General features: G+C 39.6%; 1 protein-coding gene across 1 annotated transcript; it reads left to right on the top strand.

Moving 5' to 3' along the window:
* The first annotated feature begins 1655 nt into the window (after window positions 1–1655).
* LOC134611590 (TIR domain-containing adapter molecule 1-like) lies at window positions 1656–15981 on the top strand. Its single transcript, XM_063455614.1, has 2 exons — window positions 1656–1778; window positions 11305–15981. The coding sequence occupies exon 2, from the start codon at window positions 11689–11691 to the stop codon at window positions 13084–13086; it is 1398 nt and encodes a 465-aa protein (XP_063311684.1). The 5' UTR covers window positions 1656–1778; window positions 11305–11688; the 3' UTR covers window positions 13087–15981.
* Window positions 15982–19160: the final 3179 nt, after the last annotated feature.

Genomic DNA, 19160 nt, shown 5'->3' with positions numbered 1-19160 from the left:
CACTCACAGACAGCACCCTCACTCACAGACAGCACCCTCAGACAGACAGCACCCTCGCTCACACACATACACATATATAAAATAACCCTCAGTGAGTTAACAGACAAAGAAAATTAGAAACCTAGAATGTGACGGCAGATAAAAACACCCTCACACACAGCACCCCTCTTAAATACACACACACTGCGCCCCTCACACATACAATACGTCCAAATATATATATATATATATATATACACACACACACACACAAACACACACTACAGCACCCCTCACACTGCACCACCACACACATTACGCTCCAGATACACGCTAGATCCCTTACCCTATATGCACTCTTAATCCTCTATATATATATATATATATATATATATATATATATATATATATATATATATATACACACACACACACACACACACACACAATCTCCTATACACACTCTGGGTCCTTTACACACTAGATCTCCTACACACCCTCTCTACAACCCCTACACACACTACGTCACCTATACACACACACACACACACACACTACAGCCTGTATGCACACACTCGCTACATCCCCTATAACACTATGCCCCCTATACACACACTATCTACAGCCCCTAGCCACACATATTACACCACAAACACAAATGAAATTGACCTATTTACACAATACCACACCACACTCTACACACACGCAATTTCACAAGCAGGCTCCAAACACATGCACCATACACTTTACTGGCCCAATTGTCCTCTGGTATCCCACTTGTGGAGACACCAGAGACAATTTAAAAGCAAACACAGCGCAAGCCTTTTTCTAATGCCAGAGCTCTTCAGCGCGGCTCTGCGCATTGAACCAACTTGCTCACTTTGAGAGGGGGTGTGCTTGTCATTAGTGATGACAAAACACACCCTCTCTGGTCCCGCCCCCTTCTTAGGGGCCGCTCTGATTGAAAAATGCCCGGGCCTAATTTTTTTCCCAGTCCGGCCCTGCTTACACTATAGACCCCTTTACATAAAATAGCACAGCCAACAGCAACATTTTAGTTAGTGATTTGATTGTGCTAAAAGTGTGGATGTTTGCAGGGATGGTTAGTGTAGGTAGGGATTTTTAATGATAGTCTTAGTGTAGTGAAGGGGTTAATGTTTCATAATAGAGCAAGGAGTAATAGATCAAGGGTTCAAGTTTAGTGTGATAAAGTGTATCAGGGGTGGGAGGTTTTACTGTCTCATATTAGTTGCAGCAGCTGTTTTAGTAGCTGCATACCTCCAACCTATATCTATAAAAGGAATGAAGGGGGCTATGTATAAGGAGTATAGGCAAAGATCAAAATGGGGATTAGTAAATAAATATGGAAACAAATCGAATTTCCATGCTGATGGCTCAGGTTTTAGAACTTTGTTCCTGAAATATTTTTTCTTCATAACCCCCATAGCTTACAGTCAGCTAGGAATGTGACTCCATAATGTTTCCAGGCAATGTATGTCATACTTTGTGCTTTAGCTACAGTTGCGAGCTAACACCTCAAAATGAAAATGAATTCTTTATCTGAATTCAATGAAAAGAACTGTGTGCTTAACCTCTACCCTAACTATGCTGCTTTACTGTTAGGTGGCACCTTAGTGATTTCCCTCCCCCGGCCCGTGGCCCGTGGCCGAGTTCGCGGAAGTGTGAGGATGTCTCTAATATGTGACGTGAATGTTGGAACACGGAAGTTCGAAAGAGAAAGTTCCAAGAACCGACAGACAGCTCTGCACTGAACCCGGTGTCCTGATGGCTCTCTCACTGTAAGTTAAACATGGAATCATCGCCCAAAACATGTCAAGGGGGGCCAATACTGGGATTTATGTTTAACCCTATAAGGGTCAGTAGAATTTCTATGACGTTTTTTTTTGTTTAAATTTTTTTTTAAGGTTTATATCTCGAAGGATATCTGGGACTCTTAATTAAACTTTTTTTTCCTGTAGAGATGTATGGTTTTTGAGGGTTTGGAGATGGACGTGGTAAAATCTCTTTATTATCACCCCAATGGTGTAGGCATTTAACGAAAACAAGTCTGACAGCTGCAATGGGTTGACCAAGTTTCAAGAACAGGAACCATTTTGCAATGTATATATGGCTAGTAAAAAAAAAAAAAAAACAACAAATACTTTATTGTGGGTGAGCCTTGCCTTTTAAAAGTTGACTACAGAACCTCTGAGAGAGGCTTTATGGCTCCACAGCGCATTTGCATTTAGCCACTGGGGAAACTCTGAATTGTAGGGTATTCATTTCAAAGTTGAATTATTAAAATGAAATTCACATAGCTAAGCTGTGTCAATAGCAGCATTGGAGTTTTATTCCAGATCAGGGGCACTGACAACTTTTTTTTTTTTTTTTTTTAGAAATTGCAATGTTTACATTGAAAGCACCCATAGGAAATCATTTATTCAGTACTTCACTTTGGGTAAGCTTGGATGTGTGTGGTGCTCACTGCGCATGCGCACCAGGTCTGCAATAGTCTTCTATAAGGAGTATTAAATTGGACTAACTATGGAGGAGGCCATGCCTTCTCCAAGATGTCAGATAGGTAAGCAGCTTCTTCAGTGCTGAAAAAATGTAGTTCCTTTTTTTTTTGTATTCTTTTTAGCGCACACAGGGGTAGGAAAACCGGTAAAAGTGTATTTTAGCGTATTTTATTCTTTGCCGTTTCGGTCAGGTGTGATTTAAGTAACTAACTCATATAGTATTTGTCTTACCTAGAATGTGGGGGTAAAAGTGTATTTTAGCGTATTTTATTACTTCGGGTCAGTTATTTTGCTTATTGTGCCACTTAAAGGGACACTATAGTCACCTGAACAACTTTAGCTTAATGAAGCAGTTTTGGTGTATAGAACATGCCCCTGCAGCCTCACTGCTCAATCCTCTGCCATTTAGGAGTTAAATCCCTTTGTTTATGAACCCTAGTCACACCTCCCTGCATGTGACTTGCACAGCCTTCCATAAACACTTCCTGTAAAGAGAGCCCTATTAAGACTTATTGCAAGTTCTGTTTAATTAAGATTTTCTTATCCCCTGCTATGTTAATAGCTTGCTAGACCCTGCAAGAGCCTCCTGTATGTGATTCAAGTTAAATTTAGAGATTGAGATACAATTATTTAAGGTAAATTACATCTATTTGAAAGTGAAACCAGTTTTTTTTTCATGCAGGCTCTGTCAATCATAGCCAGGGGAGGTGTGGCTAGGGCTGCATAAACAGAAACAAAGTGATTTAACCCCTTAAGACCGCAGCCAAATGTACAAGTTGTGATCCAAAAAAACGTAAACAAAACCTGGCATTTGCGCTATATGTCTGTCCAACCATAATTCACCTCTTTCATATTAAATGCACCCCCCATTATTATATATCATTTTATTCAGGGGAAACGGGGCTTTCGTTTAACATCAAATATTTAGGTATGGAACATAATTTAATATGAAAAAAATATTTAAAAATGGGAGAAAATAAGAATTTTTAAAAAAATTTTTAGTTCTACGTGACATTCTAACTGTGAATGTCATAATACTGTTTGCTTTTACTGCAATACAATACACACATTTGTATTCAGCGATGTCTCGCGTGTAAAACAGTACCCCCTATGTTCAGGTTTTATGGTGGTTTGGGAAGTTACAGGGTCAAATATAGCGTGTTACATATTTCAGTTTTTTTACATTGAAATTCGCCAGATTGGTTACGTTGCCTTTGAGACCATATGGTAGCCCAGAAATAAGAATTACCCCCATGATGGCATACCATTTGCAAAAGTAGACAACCTAAGGTATTGCAAATTGAGTATGTCCAGTCTTTTTTAGTAGCCACTTGGTCACAAACACTGGCCAAAGTTAGTGTTAATATTTGAAAATGCAAAAAACTAATTTGAACGCAAATTTTGGCCAGTGTTTGTGACTAAGTGGCTACTAAAAAAACTGAACATACCCTATTTGCAATACCCTGGGTTGTCTACTATTGCAAATGGTATGCCATCATGGGGATAATTTTCATTCCTGGGCTACCATACGGTCTCAAAGGCAACCTGGCGAATTTTAATGTGAAAAAACTGAAACGCAAACCTTATATTTGACTCTGTAACTTTTGAAAACACCATAAAACCTGTACATGAGGGGTACTGTTATACTCAGGAGACTTCGCTGAACACAAATATTAGTGTTTCAAAACAGTAAAACGTATCACAACAATTATATCGTCAGTGTAAGTGCCATTTGTGTGTGAAAAATGCAAAAAATGTCACTGTCACTGACGATATCGTCGTTGTAATATATTTTACTGTTTTGAAACACTAATATTTGTGTTCAGCTAAGTCTTCCGAGTAAAACTGTACCCCCCATGTACAGGTTTCATGGTGTCTTGGAAAGTTACAGAGTTAAATATAGTGCTAGACAATGTAATTCCCTGAACTTTTGGCCTGGGTTGGCAGGCAGGTCCTGCAAATTGTAATTAATAAAATGACCTAATTATGTAAAATTATTACATAAATATATGCGTAGAATTATTATATATATATATATATATATGTGTGTGTATATATATATGTGTGTATATATATGTATATAATTTTTTTTAATTATTTTTATTTATATATAGGTATATACATAGTGATATATACGTATATACTTATGTATATAGATATATATATTATTTCGTTCTACATGTATTTTGATATCAATATATATATATTAATTTTAAAATACAGTTAGAACGAAATTACGCATGTTTATATATTTTTTATCTATTTTTTTTTTATTATTTTTTTATTATTTTTTTATTTATTTTTTTAACGTATTTATATATTTATTTATTTTTTATTATATATAAATATATATATAATGAAAATTATATATATATTTAATCAATATCATTGTACGTGTATTTTGATATTAATATATATATATAATTATGTATATATTAATATTAAAATACACGTAGACAGTGTATGCATATTTATGTGTATGTGTGTATATGTGTGTATATATATACTTAGATCATATATATAATAAATATATATATGATCTAAGTATATATAATTTATTTTTACACTGTTTTAACATTTTGAATTTTTTTTTCAGACAGCAGGGGGAGTACCTGTCATTACAGGCACTCCCCCTGCTGGCAATGCCTTGGACGGCTATGCCGTCCATGTGATCGCGGGGTCCTCGCAAGGACCTCGCGATCACATGGCCCTGGGCGGCTGAAGAGGACGCAGGGGGACTCCCTGGGCTCCCAGGTAAGTCCCCCATACCGCGATCGCCGGCGTGGGATCGCCGGCGACCGGGTAAGTACATAAGATCGCAGGACGTACTATGACGTCCTGCGGCTTTTAGAGCCACCAAAATAAGGACGTCATAGTACGTCCTGCGGTCTTAAGGGGTTAAAGGGAAACTCCAGTGCCAGAAAAACGATCCGTTTTTCTGGCACTGGAGGGTCCCTCTCCCTCCCACCCACCAATCCCCGGTTACTGAAGGGGTGAAAACCCCTTCAGTCACTTACCTGGGACAGCGGCGATGTCCCTCGCCGCTGTCTCCGCCTCCGCGACGCTCCTCCTAATGATTACGTCGGCCGGTGGGCGAGACTAATCTCGCTCACCGGCCGAGGAGACCTAATGCGCATGCGCGGAAATGCCGCGCATGCGCATTACGTCTCCCCATAGGAAAGCATTGAAAAATCATTTCAATGCTTTCCTATGGGGTTTTGAGCGACGCTGGAGGTCCTCACACAGCGTGAGGACGTCCAGCGACGCTCTAGCACAGGAAACCTGTGCTAGAACCCAGGAAGTGACCTCTAGTGGCTGTCTAATAGACAGCCACTAGAGGTGGAGTTAACCCTGCAATGTAAATATTGCAGTTTATGAAAAACTGCAATAATTACACTTGCAGGGTTAAGGGTAGTGGGAGTTGGCACCCAGACCACTCCAATGAGCAGAAGTGGTCTGGGTGCCTGGAGTGTCCCTTTAACTACTAAATGACAGTGAATTGAGCAGTGAAATTGCAGGGGAATGATCTATACACTAAAAGTGCTTTATTTAGCTAAAGTAATTTAGGTGACTATAGTGTTCCTTTAAATAGAATTCCTATTATATTGTGATCCTATTTTTTTTTAATTCATAAAGCACCAGATTCTTACACAGAGCCAATTAATGTGTTCGGTATTTTCAGATGATTAGTTATTCATATGCATAAAACTTAAATTGATTCTAGAAGTTGTATTTATTGTAATAATCAGATTGATTGTTACTAACATACATTTACACACAGAAAAAAAAGTGATTTTACCCTTGGTAACTAGACTGTACAATGTTGTATTTGACGGGTAACGAACACTTTCCAGAAAATTTCACCATTGAATAAAACATTAAAAATGCTTCTATCTCATATTAACATTTTTCAAGCGATGTGTTTTCTTTTCAAATTTATATAAAAGGGACATTGTAGTCAACAAAACAACTTAATAGGGTAGTTTTGGTGTACAGTTCATGTCCCTGCAGTCTCACTGCTCCGTTATCTACCATTTAGGAGTTAAATCACTTTGTTAATGCAGCCCTAGTTACACCTCCCTGCATGTGACTGACACAGCCTTCCTAAACATTTCCTGTAAAGAGAGCTCTAATGTTTACAGTCCCTTTATTGCACATTGTGTTTAAATTATAATGTATCTTCTGCTCTGTTAACAGCCTTCTCGACACTGCAGGAGCCTTCTACAGACCAGGAGATAAAAACTTCTTAAGCAAAATTAGACCATTTTTTTGTTTCGTGCAAACTGTCACAGCCAAGGGAGGTGTGGCTAGAGCTGCATAAACATAATCAAGAGAGCCAATTGTACAAGTTGTGCTCAAAACAAAACTTGGAATTTGCACTATATGTCTGTTCAACCATAATTCACCTCTTTTATATTAAATGCACCCACACTTATTATATATAATTTTGTTAAGGAGAAATAGGGCTTTCATGTCACATCCAATATTTATATATGAAACACAATTTAATATGAATAAAATTTAAATAAATGTGAAAAATTAAGAAATGTGCAAAAGAAGACAACCCAAGGTATTACAAATGGGGTATGTCTAAATACAAAACTTTAAAAAAATAAAAATTCTTAAAATAAATAAAGTGACAAAAGTGCTTGCATAGTGATAAGGTGCTCCATAACTGAGGGACCCGTGAAAAAAAACCATCGCGCTTTTCAACGTAATAATACACCGTCCTCAGGAGCAAACTTTTTTTTTTCACGGTCTCTCCGTTATGGAGCACCTTATCACTATGCACACACCTTTTTCACTTGATTTATTTTAAGAATTTTTTTTTGTCTTTAGTACTTAGACAGCGATTGAAAACTTGAGGGAATTACCCTAGACGGAGTATAAGCATAGAACACCAATGAAGGTGTTTACAGGAGATTTAGGGTCTAGAGACTAGGGACACCTTTACCAGATACCTCTAGTATTTATAGAGAGGTTGAGTCATTTGTATATATATCCCTATCACCTATCTCCTTGTATATATACCCTTCACTTTATATATTTTTTCCTGTGCTTATTTCTCATTGTTTAGCATCTCTCTCACTATTCCTTTTGTGTTTTGACTTTTGCCTCTGGATGATTACACTAGGCCAGGGGTAGGCAACCTACGGCACTAGTGCCATGTACGGCACTCAAGGTGTCTTTGCGCGGCACTCAAGGCTGCTAGAGCCAAACAGGCTCTGGCCTATCAGGAGTCCCAGTAAAACTTCAGATATCTGCTAATACGAAGAGGTTGTGAAGGACAATCCTCAATTTAAGCATTGTAGCACATGGAGATCACTTCCTCCCAGCACTTGTGAATGGGAATCCACATGTAGTAAAGCAGCCCGTAGCTGCTGTTGCAGCTCCTGTCCTTGACCTGTACCTGGCCAGCCTGGACCACACTGGAACCCAGGGAAGCCACCCACACTGCTAGATATACACAGAAATGCACAATAACCCTCCCCTCATACAAATAATACAAACAGCCCACACACAAACATACACACAATCCGCACAAACGCAACCTGCTAACAATCCACATACATGCACACAACCCCACATGCAGCCTCTCACATGCAATACCCCAAACAGCCCCCACACACTACTAATAAAAAATACGGCAGCATACACACCTTAATAAAAAAAAAAAAAATAGGACCGGCACGCTACGGGACATTACAATCCTATATCGGCACAGTGCTGCTAAAAGGATGCCTACCCCTGCACTAGGCTCTGTTGTAGCCAGTGTCATATATATTTCCATGAGGGCTTACGAACACAAAGGTGGAGATTGCTACTTTTTCTGTTAGTTCTCATATCGTTACATTTGTATCCTGTGGAGTTAATGTGTCATGCTTAATTTCCAATTATTAGCTATTAAGCATATCACTCGGTATTTAGACCGGTATTTCTTTTTATTTTTTTTCTCAAACTGAATTAAAGCATGGAATATCCATGAAGGTGTTTACATGAGACTTGAGGTCTAGAGACTAGGGATACCCTTGCCACAGACCTCTGGTAACCCTTGTGAGGTGGATTTAATTGGTTATATCCCTATTACTCATCTCTCTGTATATACCCTTCATTTTATATATTTTTTCATGTGTGCTTTTTTTCTCACCATTTAGCATATCTCTCACTATTCCTTTTACGTTTTAGTTTTTGCTTCTGGAAGTTCACACTAGGCTCTGCGTAACCAGTGCTGTATATACTTCCATGAGGGCTTAAACACATAAAGGGGGAGATTGCTACCTCTTCAGTTAGTTCTCGTACTGCCAATCCATACCCGTTTGGAACTAGTGTGGTATGCTTTATTATTGACTATTATTGAGCATCTCACTCAGGGCTGTCCCCCCTCCTATCAGGCTACACTGTTTAATTTGTCCTAGTACTTTTTAGAGTTGCTAATAAAGTTCTTTTGTTATTTATTATTATCTTCTCCTTTAGGATCTTATTGGAGTTGATTGGAAATGTAACCTTGTGGTCACTTTCTATTCAAGTGACACCTTTGGTTCTCTACTATTTATTATATTCCCTAGGGTTATCCCCTACTTTTCCAGTCTACATTACCTTTTTTTGTGGGTTAGGTACGGGACGAGGGTGTTACACTAAAACCTTATCCTTGCCGGCCCCCCTTCTTTTCTTTTTTTATAACAAACATGTCTGAGGTACCCCAACGGCATTCCTCTGGCCTAGTATCAAGTGTTATATTTGGGGTATTGGGAAGACATGTACAATTTTATAATAGGAACAGGATTATCAGAACATGCTAGGTATTTATGTCTAAGCTCGTTTGTCAATGTAGTTTTGCAAAGAGTTAGCGGAATAGACATAGTATAACGAGTAATAGTGTCACGGTGACAGAGTGCCGGGAATAGGCGTCAGAGGTATGTACAGGGCTTAATTGGGCCTTTAGGCTGAAAGGTGGCTAATGGCATTACACACTTTGAAGGTGGTCACTCTCTCTCGAGTCGGGTTTATCTAAGGACATTGCAGGGGTACGCATTTTTACTAAAAGGTTTGGGCCTTATTTCTGGAATCATGGTGTAGCATATTATTAACATAGTGTGCGTCCTCAGGGCATGAGGGTAGGCTTCAGCCAGCCTCGGGTTAAGAGTCCAGTGTCAGCCGATGCCACGGCTTGGAAACACTGGGCAGCAATCTGGAGGCAGTACTGGGTAGGGGTTGTGCGCGGCCTCTGTCCAGCCCTGGGCCTTGTTGAAGCCTGCATCTCGTTTCCACGGACCAGGTGTCCAGTTTTCGGATCCAAGTCCTTCCTCTCCGGGAGGTGACAGAAGATCTGGGTTGACGATCGTCGCTTGTGGGGTCTGTGCTTCCATCTCTGTGGACGATACTTGGGAATGGGATCCCTGTTGGACTTTGGTCCAGGGTATTTGTTGTGTGAGGCGTAGGTGCTTGGTGGAAGGTTTCGCCCGACGGGGACTCACTTACCCCATTTTCCGCCCTCCTCCAATTGCTTCTCTGTCCCCCATTTGCTGCTGCAGCTCGTACCTCCATTTGCCTCCAGAAACGGTCGAGAGTCTCGTCCAGGTGCTTCAGCATTAGGTCTAGCGTAATGCACCCATCTGACTCTACCGGCTTTTGCCACGTGTTGCTTGGGGAAGGTACGGCCGCTATCTTGAGGAGGAGTGTTGGGGCTCGGTCCCTTGCAGCAGTGGTTGTTAGCGGTCAGCAAGGTGTGTGGAACTGGTCAGTGAGGACCAGGATGACCCCCGCCGGTCCGGTGGAGGGGGGAGTGTTTCACTGGGGTCCCAGCTGTAGCTTGAGAGCCCGGAGAGCAGCCACCTCTCCGTGACTCAGCCGCGTGTAGGCCGCAAGCCTCAGGTATGTTAGTCCAGTGTCTTAGGCTCCCGAGAAAGGTACCGTCTGGTGCAGCAGCCTCTCCCGGTTTTAGTCAGTGGAAGCTGTGCTCTGTGTGTGCGGGTTGCTGGGTTAGGCACCTGCTAGACTCCCCCACAGCCTGAGAGATTAGGCAGTCCCCCTGCGGGCACTGCTTAAGCCGGCTATTCCGGGCCATGTGATCTCGAGGGACTCGCAATCACATGGCCTAGGAGAGCCAGATCGGGCAAAGGGGGTCTGCCTGTGAGCTCAGGATCGAGACCACCATCGGGGGATTGGCGGGGACCTGGTGAGTATGAAGGAGGGTGGGGACGTTCAGTGCCGCCCTCCGGCGTTTAGAGCCACCCCAAAAAGGACGGCATAGAACGCCCGCCGTTCTTAATTTGTTAACTCCCAAATTGCAGAGAATTGAGCAGTGAGACTGCAGGAGCATGATTTATATACCAAAGCTGCTTCATTAACCTAAAGTTATTTTGTTGCCTCTAGTGTTCTTTAAAGATTTAGTAAATTACATCACAGTCCTTGCACGACAGGGCACTTTTCTAGTGAGAAGGGAAAAAAAGAAGCCATGTTTATTTTTTTTCCGTTTTTCTATATGCATTCTCTACATTTACTATGCTGCAGAAGACAATAATGATTTACAAGCTGGAGGCACCAATTTGCAAGATAAAAAGGTGTGAAATTTCATATTTTAATAGTCCCACATCACAGATACATATTTCTTAAATATAATATGAAAATGTCCTGAAGTGACAGTTCCCTCCTTTAATTTATGCAGGAATTAAAGCCCACATAAAAACTTTGAGATATCTACAACAGTACTAGCCATTTTATGAAAGGTTAATGCCCAATATACAGTCCTGCAAAATGATGTAACAATGTATAAAGTGACTGAATTTCCACTGTTTCCATTGTACAGGTGCTGATAATTCAGAAGAGCCCATTTACGTGACTTTTAAACTAGGATCTGGTTGGCACCCTCTTCAGTGGATTGTCCTGAGGATATCTATTTTCTATCTTCACATCCACGTAGATCAACTCCCGTTTAAATTCACAATCTTCAATATCAGAGATCCTGAAAAGACACAAATTGTTCTCTGATCTTATGTGTCTTGTTTTGGGAAAAAGGACAGAAAACTCTGAAATCTTAAAATCTCACGACTAAACATATAGCACTGAAGGAGGAATAAGGGGAATGGAAAGGGGTGTTATTTCCTTTAACTAGTGACCCCAAATTGCTTATTACAGTACAATTTAAGGGTCTAATGCTACTCAAGAACCTGTGCATAAGGTTATTACAAACATGTTCCAAAGCCACGATTCCAATTCTCCAAAAGCATTACGCAGCATTCCAATTCCAATTTCTCGTCAGTCATCCCAATTTATGTCCAATCCGCTGGAAATTAGCCAGACACCCACCATGCCTTTTAATCTAGACCAGAGAAATCAAGGATCAGATTCCAAGGAAATCGTTACCGCTCATCCAGAAAAAAGTTTACCATGGTCCAGCTCTGCAAGTGATGTGGTCAGTACTTCTCAAATTGAGAGTTCAGTTCCTGTACACTGTGGAATAGAAACTGCCAAGTGTGATGCTGATGTGAATAAAAATAGTAGTAAGGAGTGCAAGCAACCCAGTAAACCTTTTCCTAGAATGGAAACTGAAGTGACTGGGTCTCATCATACAGCTAGTGAGAAAAAAACAACGTTTGACACCACATCTTGCACCACTGCAAATGAAAAACAGTCACAACCTACTTGTAGTGTACTCCTGAGCAGTTCATCTGAATGCACTGCGTTCAACCATGGTGCAGCTGAAGATGTCCCTATACCACCACTTTCTGCTCCTATGTCAGACCCTCAGTTTTTTAGCTTTGTCATTCTTCACGCTCCTGACGATGTGGAAAATGCTTCCAGGGTCTGTAACATTTTACGTCAACTTGGTGCTGGAGAAGGCACAACATTCTATGAGCATTTTGAAATCCCTGGTCAGAATCCAATCAATAGCATGGAGGAGGCTATCGAGAACTGTGCCTACATCATCCTGTTGTTTACAAAGTGTTTTGAAAACCAGTGGACAAAATTCCAGTCAAACACTGCTCTCATGAACTCTATTAATGACCCTAGGAAATTTGGCACAGTTATTCCTTTCCTGCCTAAAGAAGATAGACTTGACAGACATAAAATTCCACTCTGCCTCCGTACTTTAACAGCCCTGGATGAGATGCTGCCTGCCTTTAAAATGAAGGTGCGTAAGTCATTTCCCCAACATAAGGTTCAGGAACAGGAGACACTTTGGAAGACAAGGCAAATGATGCAACAGCTGAAAATTGAGCCATCCAACAGCAATTCTGTACCATCAAATCACAATCCCCATAGAGCATACCACCCTATGCCTGCAATGCCGCCACTGGCACAACAGCCTTTGCAAGGCTCAGCAATTTGTCTGAATTTTCCTCAGCAATCCATGTCAGAAACTATGTTCTCCCCCATTACAGGGAATGGGCAAACCCCAATTATTCAGATAAACAATGCAGGAAATGTACAGATTGGGAACAATAACAACATGAGTGTTCAGGAGATACCAGGTGCTTTTTATGGAGAGAATAACCAGGACTACCACGAGTGTACACAGAGAGAAGAGAATTTTAACAATGTTGAAGGGGAGAATATTGAAAGTGAAAATAGAAATGCATTTAATTAAGACATTGAATGTTATTGCCATGTACAAATATGAATTAAGTTATCCAAAACCTTGTCATCCGTAAAACTTTGCAGACAACTCTACAGGAGAAAATTCAGGAGAAATTCAAGAGAAATATAATGTTAAATACTCCATACGGCGATGCAGTGGTACAAAATGCTAGCTACATTAGGATGTGCAACAATCTTTTTACATTTTTTTTTTTATTAATTTTTGCTAAATTTTTATTAAGACCGACAGGTGCTATTCAGAGTGCAAAGTGCTAATCCTTGACAGACGTACTACTTTACGTCCTGTTTTTGCCTTGATAAATCTCTCCCTTCGTTATCAGTCTTGCTTGAACTAAAATATTTATTTTCACAGTCAAGGTTACTGAACAGTGAAAAGATGCTGATAACTGATATTTCACATCCATGTTTGGGAGGAGGGAGTATAGTTAGGAGATGGCAGGAGTTTTTATACAAGGAGTAGATATATGAAGACTTCTCAAGTGTGTTTTTAGGTTTGTTTTTTTTTGGACTGCAGAGACTAGTAGAGTCAAATGTGGTGTGGGAGGGTATGTCATAAGGATGGAGAAACTCTGGAAAAGTCCTGCCAGCAGAAAATATGGGATGTGGGTGCAAAAATTGAATACTAAAAAGGCGATGGTGGAGCGAAGAGGCCGGACTTAAATGAGGCACGAAAACATTGAACCAAATCCTAAATGAAATATGAAGCTACTTTAGAGAAGGACAGAGAGGTGTGGAAGTTGGCGGACGTTAGGTAGATGAGTCTGGCAAAGGTGTTCATTATGGACTGTAGAGTGTCAATCTGGGCACTTTTCAAGCAGAGGGCTATACTAATCAAGACAAGCAATGTGCCTACGGCTTAGAGGTTAAGATAGCTCTATTGATTTAAAAGGAAAATAGGCACAAATTAAACCTTAGAGGGAGGAAAGACAAAGAGTTAGGTCTTGGTGAAGTTGAGTTTTAGAATAAGTCATCCAGCTGACAGGGAGAAATATCAGGTGAGGAGAGGTAGCTCTGGGTATAATCAATGTACATGTTTTATTGGTGTTAGTTTTTTTTTTTTTTCAAGGGGCAGATAGGTACACTTGTAGGTCTCTACAGTACTACATTAAAGTAACTTTCCAAGCACCATAATTATGACATCACATGTAGTGGGTACAGAGACAGGAGTTCCAAGGAGCCCGCATTGTAAGTAGTCAAATCAATTTAGAACGTTTTGACTTATTACCTGGCACCTCTCCCCACCTCCACTACCTCAGGCAGGGAGCCCAATCGCTGAGCTAAATTCAACCGTGCAAGGCTCCGCTCATTCACAGAGTGTGGCCAGCTGATGCTTCCAGCCAGTGAGCTAGCCCGATGATGAATGGCTTAATTCAGGAGGCAAGTACTCAAGATTTTCAGACTCTCTGCTTGAGGTAGTGAAGGTGGAGAGCGTTTCCCGATGGAACACAGGTGACAAGTCAAAGCACTCTGGAACAGTTTGACTATTAACAATAAGATGGGTGCCAGTACATTCCTGGCACCATAACCACTACAGTGTGCTGCAGGCTTATGCTGCTTGGGACATTCCTTGAATTTATTAGTAAAAGTTGTGGAAACTGCTTAAAAAGATGTCAGTTGTCAATTTTTAAATATTGTAGATTGCCATATGGAAGGAATTACTGTTTGAAAGATCAATGGTTCCATAATTCGGTATGCTGGAAAAAGAAATGTTATAATGGTTATAGAATCCAAAACTGGTAAACAAGAATATATATTTGTAGAATGCACAACACCCCTCCCCGAATATTTACTTTTTATTTTTTAACATTCTCTGTGTTAACCTCTGGATAAATTTTTTTTGTTTTCACATAAATTCAATCTGAGCTCTGCCTTTTTTTATCTGAACATTCTAATCCTGATATAGGCTAATGCAGGAAAGAAACCCCTCTTTGAATTCAACTACATGAACTTACTACATTACAATACCAGTCAATTGTAGTTGGACAGTTCTAGACAGGTTCTAGAGTAAAATTGGATATTTACTGGGACACCATATGTCCCCACTCGCTATTACTGCAAATATACCCATAATGGTATACCATTTGGAAAACATAACATCTTTAACTACTTCCCGTGGTTGATGAATTGAAGTAGTCGTGGTGCCTGGAGTCTGTATGTGTAGAGTTTGCTATGAACTGTTGAACACACAAAGTTTAAACATTCTGCTGCTGAAAGTGTAACTCCACCTCTGGCAGCGTCATTGGTGTGTCATCAGCCTGGCTAATGTCAATTTAGTGCGACTTTCATTGCACAGAATGTCACTCATTGGCTGAAAATGGTCAGATAATGCATTTTAACCAAATGGAGACAGCCGCAATTTCTGCACCTCTACAGAAGCTGGATGCGCGTCACCGTACCACCAGGGAGCCTCAGAGCCCAGCGTAGACCCAAGTAAAGGGGGCTAAACCATTACTAAATAGTTTGCTCCACTACCTGTGAGCTGTGAGGCCACAGTACTCCTGACAGCATAACCACTCCAGTAGACTGTAGAGGTTATGACGCTTGGAGTAAACCTTGAAGACTTGAAATTGAGATTTATTTACTGGGCCTAGCCGCACACATTTGCAAATTATCCCTTTTATGCTACACCATTTGCAAAAGTAGGCAACCTGGAATATTCCACATGGGGCATTTTGAGCCTTTTTACGTGATCATGGCCGTTTCACCATGAGTTTCTACCAGCTTCGGTAGTAATAATTTTCCCACTGTGTTTTCCTCACACAATTTGCAATATTCCTATGGATTGCACAGACATGACCAATGCCTTACTGCCGAAACATCCCAGTTTTGTATTCTGCAACATTATTCACAATATGTACAAACCGTTATAAATGCATAGATACCGTATATACTCGAGTATAAGCCGAGTTTTTCAGCACATTTTTTGTGCTGAAAAACCCCAACTCGGCTTATACTCGAGTCAATTGTCTGTATTATGGCAATTTGCATTGCCATAATACAGACTGGGGGCTGTGGGGGCTGCAGAGAGATGTTACTTACCTTTCCTGCAGCTCCTGTCAGCTCTCTCCTCCTCCGCCGGTCCGTTCAGCTCTTCTGTCAGCTCACAGTGTAAATCTCGCGAGAGCCGCGGCTCTCGCGAGATTTACACTGGGAGCTGACCGAGGTGCTGAACGGACCGGCGGAGGAGGAGAGAGCTGACAGGAGCTGCAGGAAAGGTAAGTAACATCTCTCTGCAGCCCCCACAGCCCCCTCCTACACAGTGCCCATCCACTGGACCACCAGGGAAGGAGAGCCCCCCTCCCTGGCCAGCTAGCAAGCAGGGAGGGGGGACGAAAAAATGTATATATATTAATAAAAAAAATAAAAATAATAAAATAAAAATATTAATAAAATAAAAAATAATAAAATAAAAAAATAATAATAATAAAAAAATGTAATGAAACAAAAAAAAATATTAAAATAATAATAAAAAATGCCCACCCCCCACCAAGGCTCTGCATCACACTCTGCATTACACACACACATACACACACTGCATTCATACACACACACTGCATTCATGCACACACACTGCACTCATACACACACACTGCATTCATACACACACACTGCACTCATACACACACACTGCATTCATACACACACACAGCACTCATACACACAGCATTCTCATACACACACATCATTCATACACACACACAGCATTCATACACACACACTGCATTCATACACACACACTGCACTCATACACACACACACTGCACTCATACACACACACTGCACTCATACACACAGCATTCTCATACACACAGCATTCTCATACACACAGCATTCATACACACACACAGCATTCATACACACACACTACTCATACACACACTGCACTCATACACAGCATTCTCATACACACACACTGCACTCATATACACACACTGCACTCATACACACAGCATTCTCATACACACACACTGCATTCATATACACACACTGCATTCATATACACACTGCACTCATACACACTGCATTCTCATACACACACACTGCATTCTCATACACACACTGCATTCTCATACACACACTGCATTCATTATATACACACACTGTAAATAAATATTCAATTAATATAATTTTTTAAGGATCTAAATTTATTTAGAAATTTACCAGCAGCTGCTGCATTTCCCACCCTAGTCTTATACTCGAGTCAATAAGTTTTCCCAGTTTTTTGGGGTAAAATTAGGCTTATATTCGGGTCGGCTTATACTCGAGTATATACGGTGATTAATGACTCCTACCTACTTGGAAACCAGAGATTATCTGAATGTACATTTTCTGGTTAAACAATGTGTTGTTAAAGGAACACTATAGTCACCTAAATTACTTTAGCTAAATAAATCAGTTTTAGTGTATAGATCATTCCCCTGCAATTTCACTGCTCAATTCACTGTCATTTAGGAGTGTGATTAGGGTTCATAAACAAAGGGATTTGACTCCTTAATGGCAGAGGATTGAGCAGTGAGGCTGCAGGGGCATGTTCTATACACCAAAACTGCTTCATTAAGCTAAAGTTGTTCAGGTGACTATAGTGTCCCTTTAATATTTGTCATTACTTGCCTTATCCAGGTTTTTGGTCATTGGGTCCTATTGTAGAAGTAAAATCAGAGACCTGCAATCATTTTGATATAGGTCTTCATGTGCTTTTACAACAATAATAATATTATTAGTCAGAGAAAATGGCTAAACGGATGGCATCCATAACAGCATGACATAAGCAGGAGCAATAAAAGAGTCTGGATTTTAAAATGCCAAAAAAAAAAAAGCAAAATCTACCTTTCCAAACCTTTTTTCCGTTTTACTTATTGATTTGTATTTTTTCATCTACATTAAATATTGAACCTATATGACAATTTACCCCAAATTATGTCAAAATCTAACTAAACATATGCACATCTAAATGTCATTTCTACAATCATAACTAGACTGAAACTATGTCTAATGAAGTTCCAGATAGAGGCATTCCTCAGTGATTTTTGCCATGGACACTCTATGTGAGTGGAAAAACAAAGATATTTGAAAACCACAACAATTTTTTTCGAAGATTTTCTACTTTTACAATGAAATTATTTTTGTTATAGTTAGTGGTATAGTGATATAGCTGTGCTCCAAATGAAATTTAGAATGAAGAAATAAAATATATATGATTTTAATATGGAATAATGTGTGTGCCTTGGTACAATTTACAAAGCTGTATATTAATTTAGGCCTGACAATGAGACTCGAGTTCTATCCTTTGAGAATTTCTGTTACTGCTGTTAATCCAAAATACAATTTAAAGTTATGTTTCCACAAAATAAGAAAAAAACCTTCTTAATCCAACGAGATGTTACTCCACATATAAATGTACTTTTTTAAAAAATGTTTTTTTTTTTTTTTAAAAAGCTAGGATCTAGAAATTGTTTCAAATCTGATAAAACAACTTATTTAGAAGGATAACAACTATATTCTTACTGTAAAAAACCCTTTCCTCTACTGTTATTGAAATCTCTCAATAACAGTAGAGGAAAGGGTTTTCTTACAGGGACACTTTAAGTACCAAAACAACTACATTTTAACCGCTTAACCCCATAAGGACAGAGCTTCAGAAGCTTGTCTTTCACTTAATGACAACGAAATTTTTTGCATTTTTTTGCTGTTTGCGTTCAACTGCAATTTGCATTTTACTAATTTATTGCACCGACGCATATTATATATAGTTTTTTAAAGGACAGAAAGGGCTTTAATTTGATGTAACACACACATATATATATATATATATATATATATATATATATATAAATGCTTATTTATTATTAAAAAAAAATACAGAAAAATGCAAAAAAAAATTGTGTGCATAATTAGTGCAGGTTAAGGAAAGTAATTAAAAATAAATTCATTTAGTTGTTCTGAATTACAGAATATATAATGTATCTGGGATTTTCATTTTTTTTTTTGGTAGTTACAGGTCACAAAGCACAAGGAGTAAAATAAACTTTTAATGTCGAGCGATTTTAACATTTGGTATGTTTG

The sequence above is a fragment of the Pelobates fuscus genome, chromosome 5 (genome assembly GCF_036172605.1).
Source record: "Pelobates fuscus isolate aPelFus1 chromosome 5, aPelFus1.pri, whole genome shotgun sequence".
Lineage (NCBI taxonomy): Eukaryota > Metazoa > Chordata > Amphibia > Anura > Pelobatidae > Pelobates > Pelobates fuscus.
The sequence above is the reverse complement of the archived record's forward strand: the minus strand, read 5'-3'. Positions and strand labels throughout refer to the sequence as shown.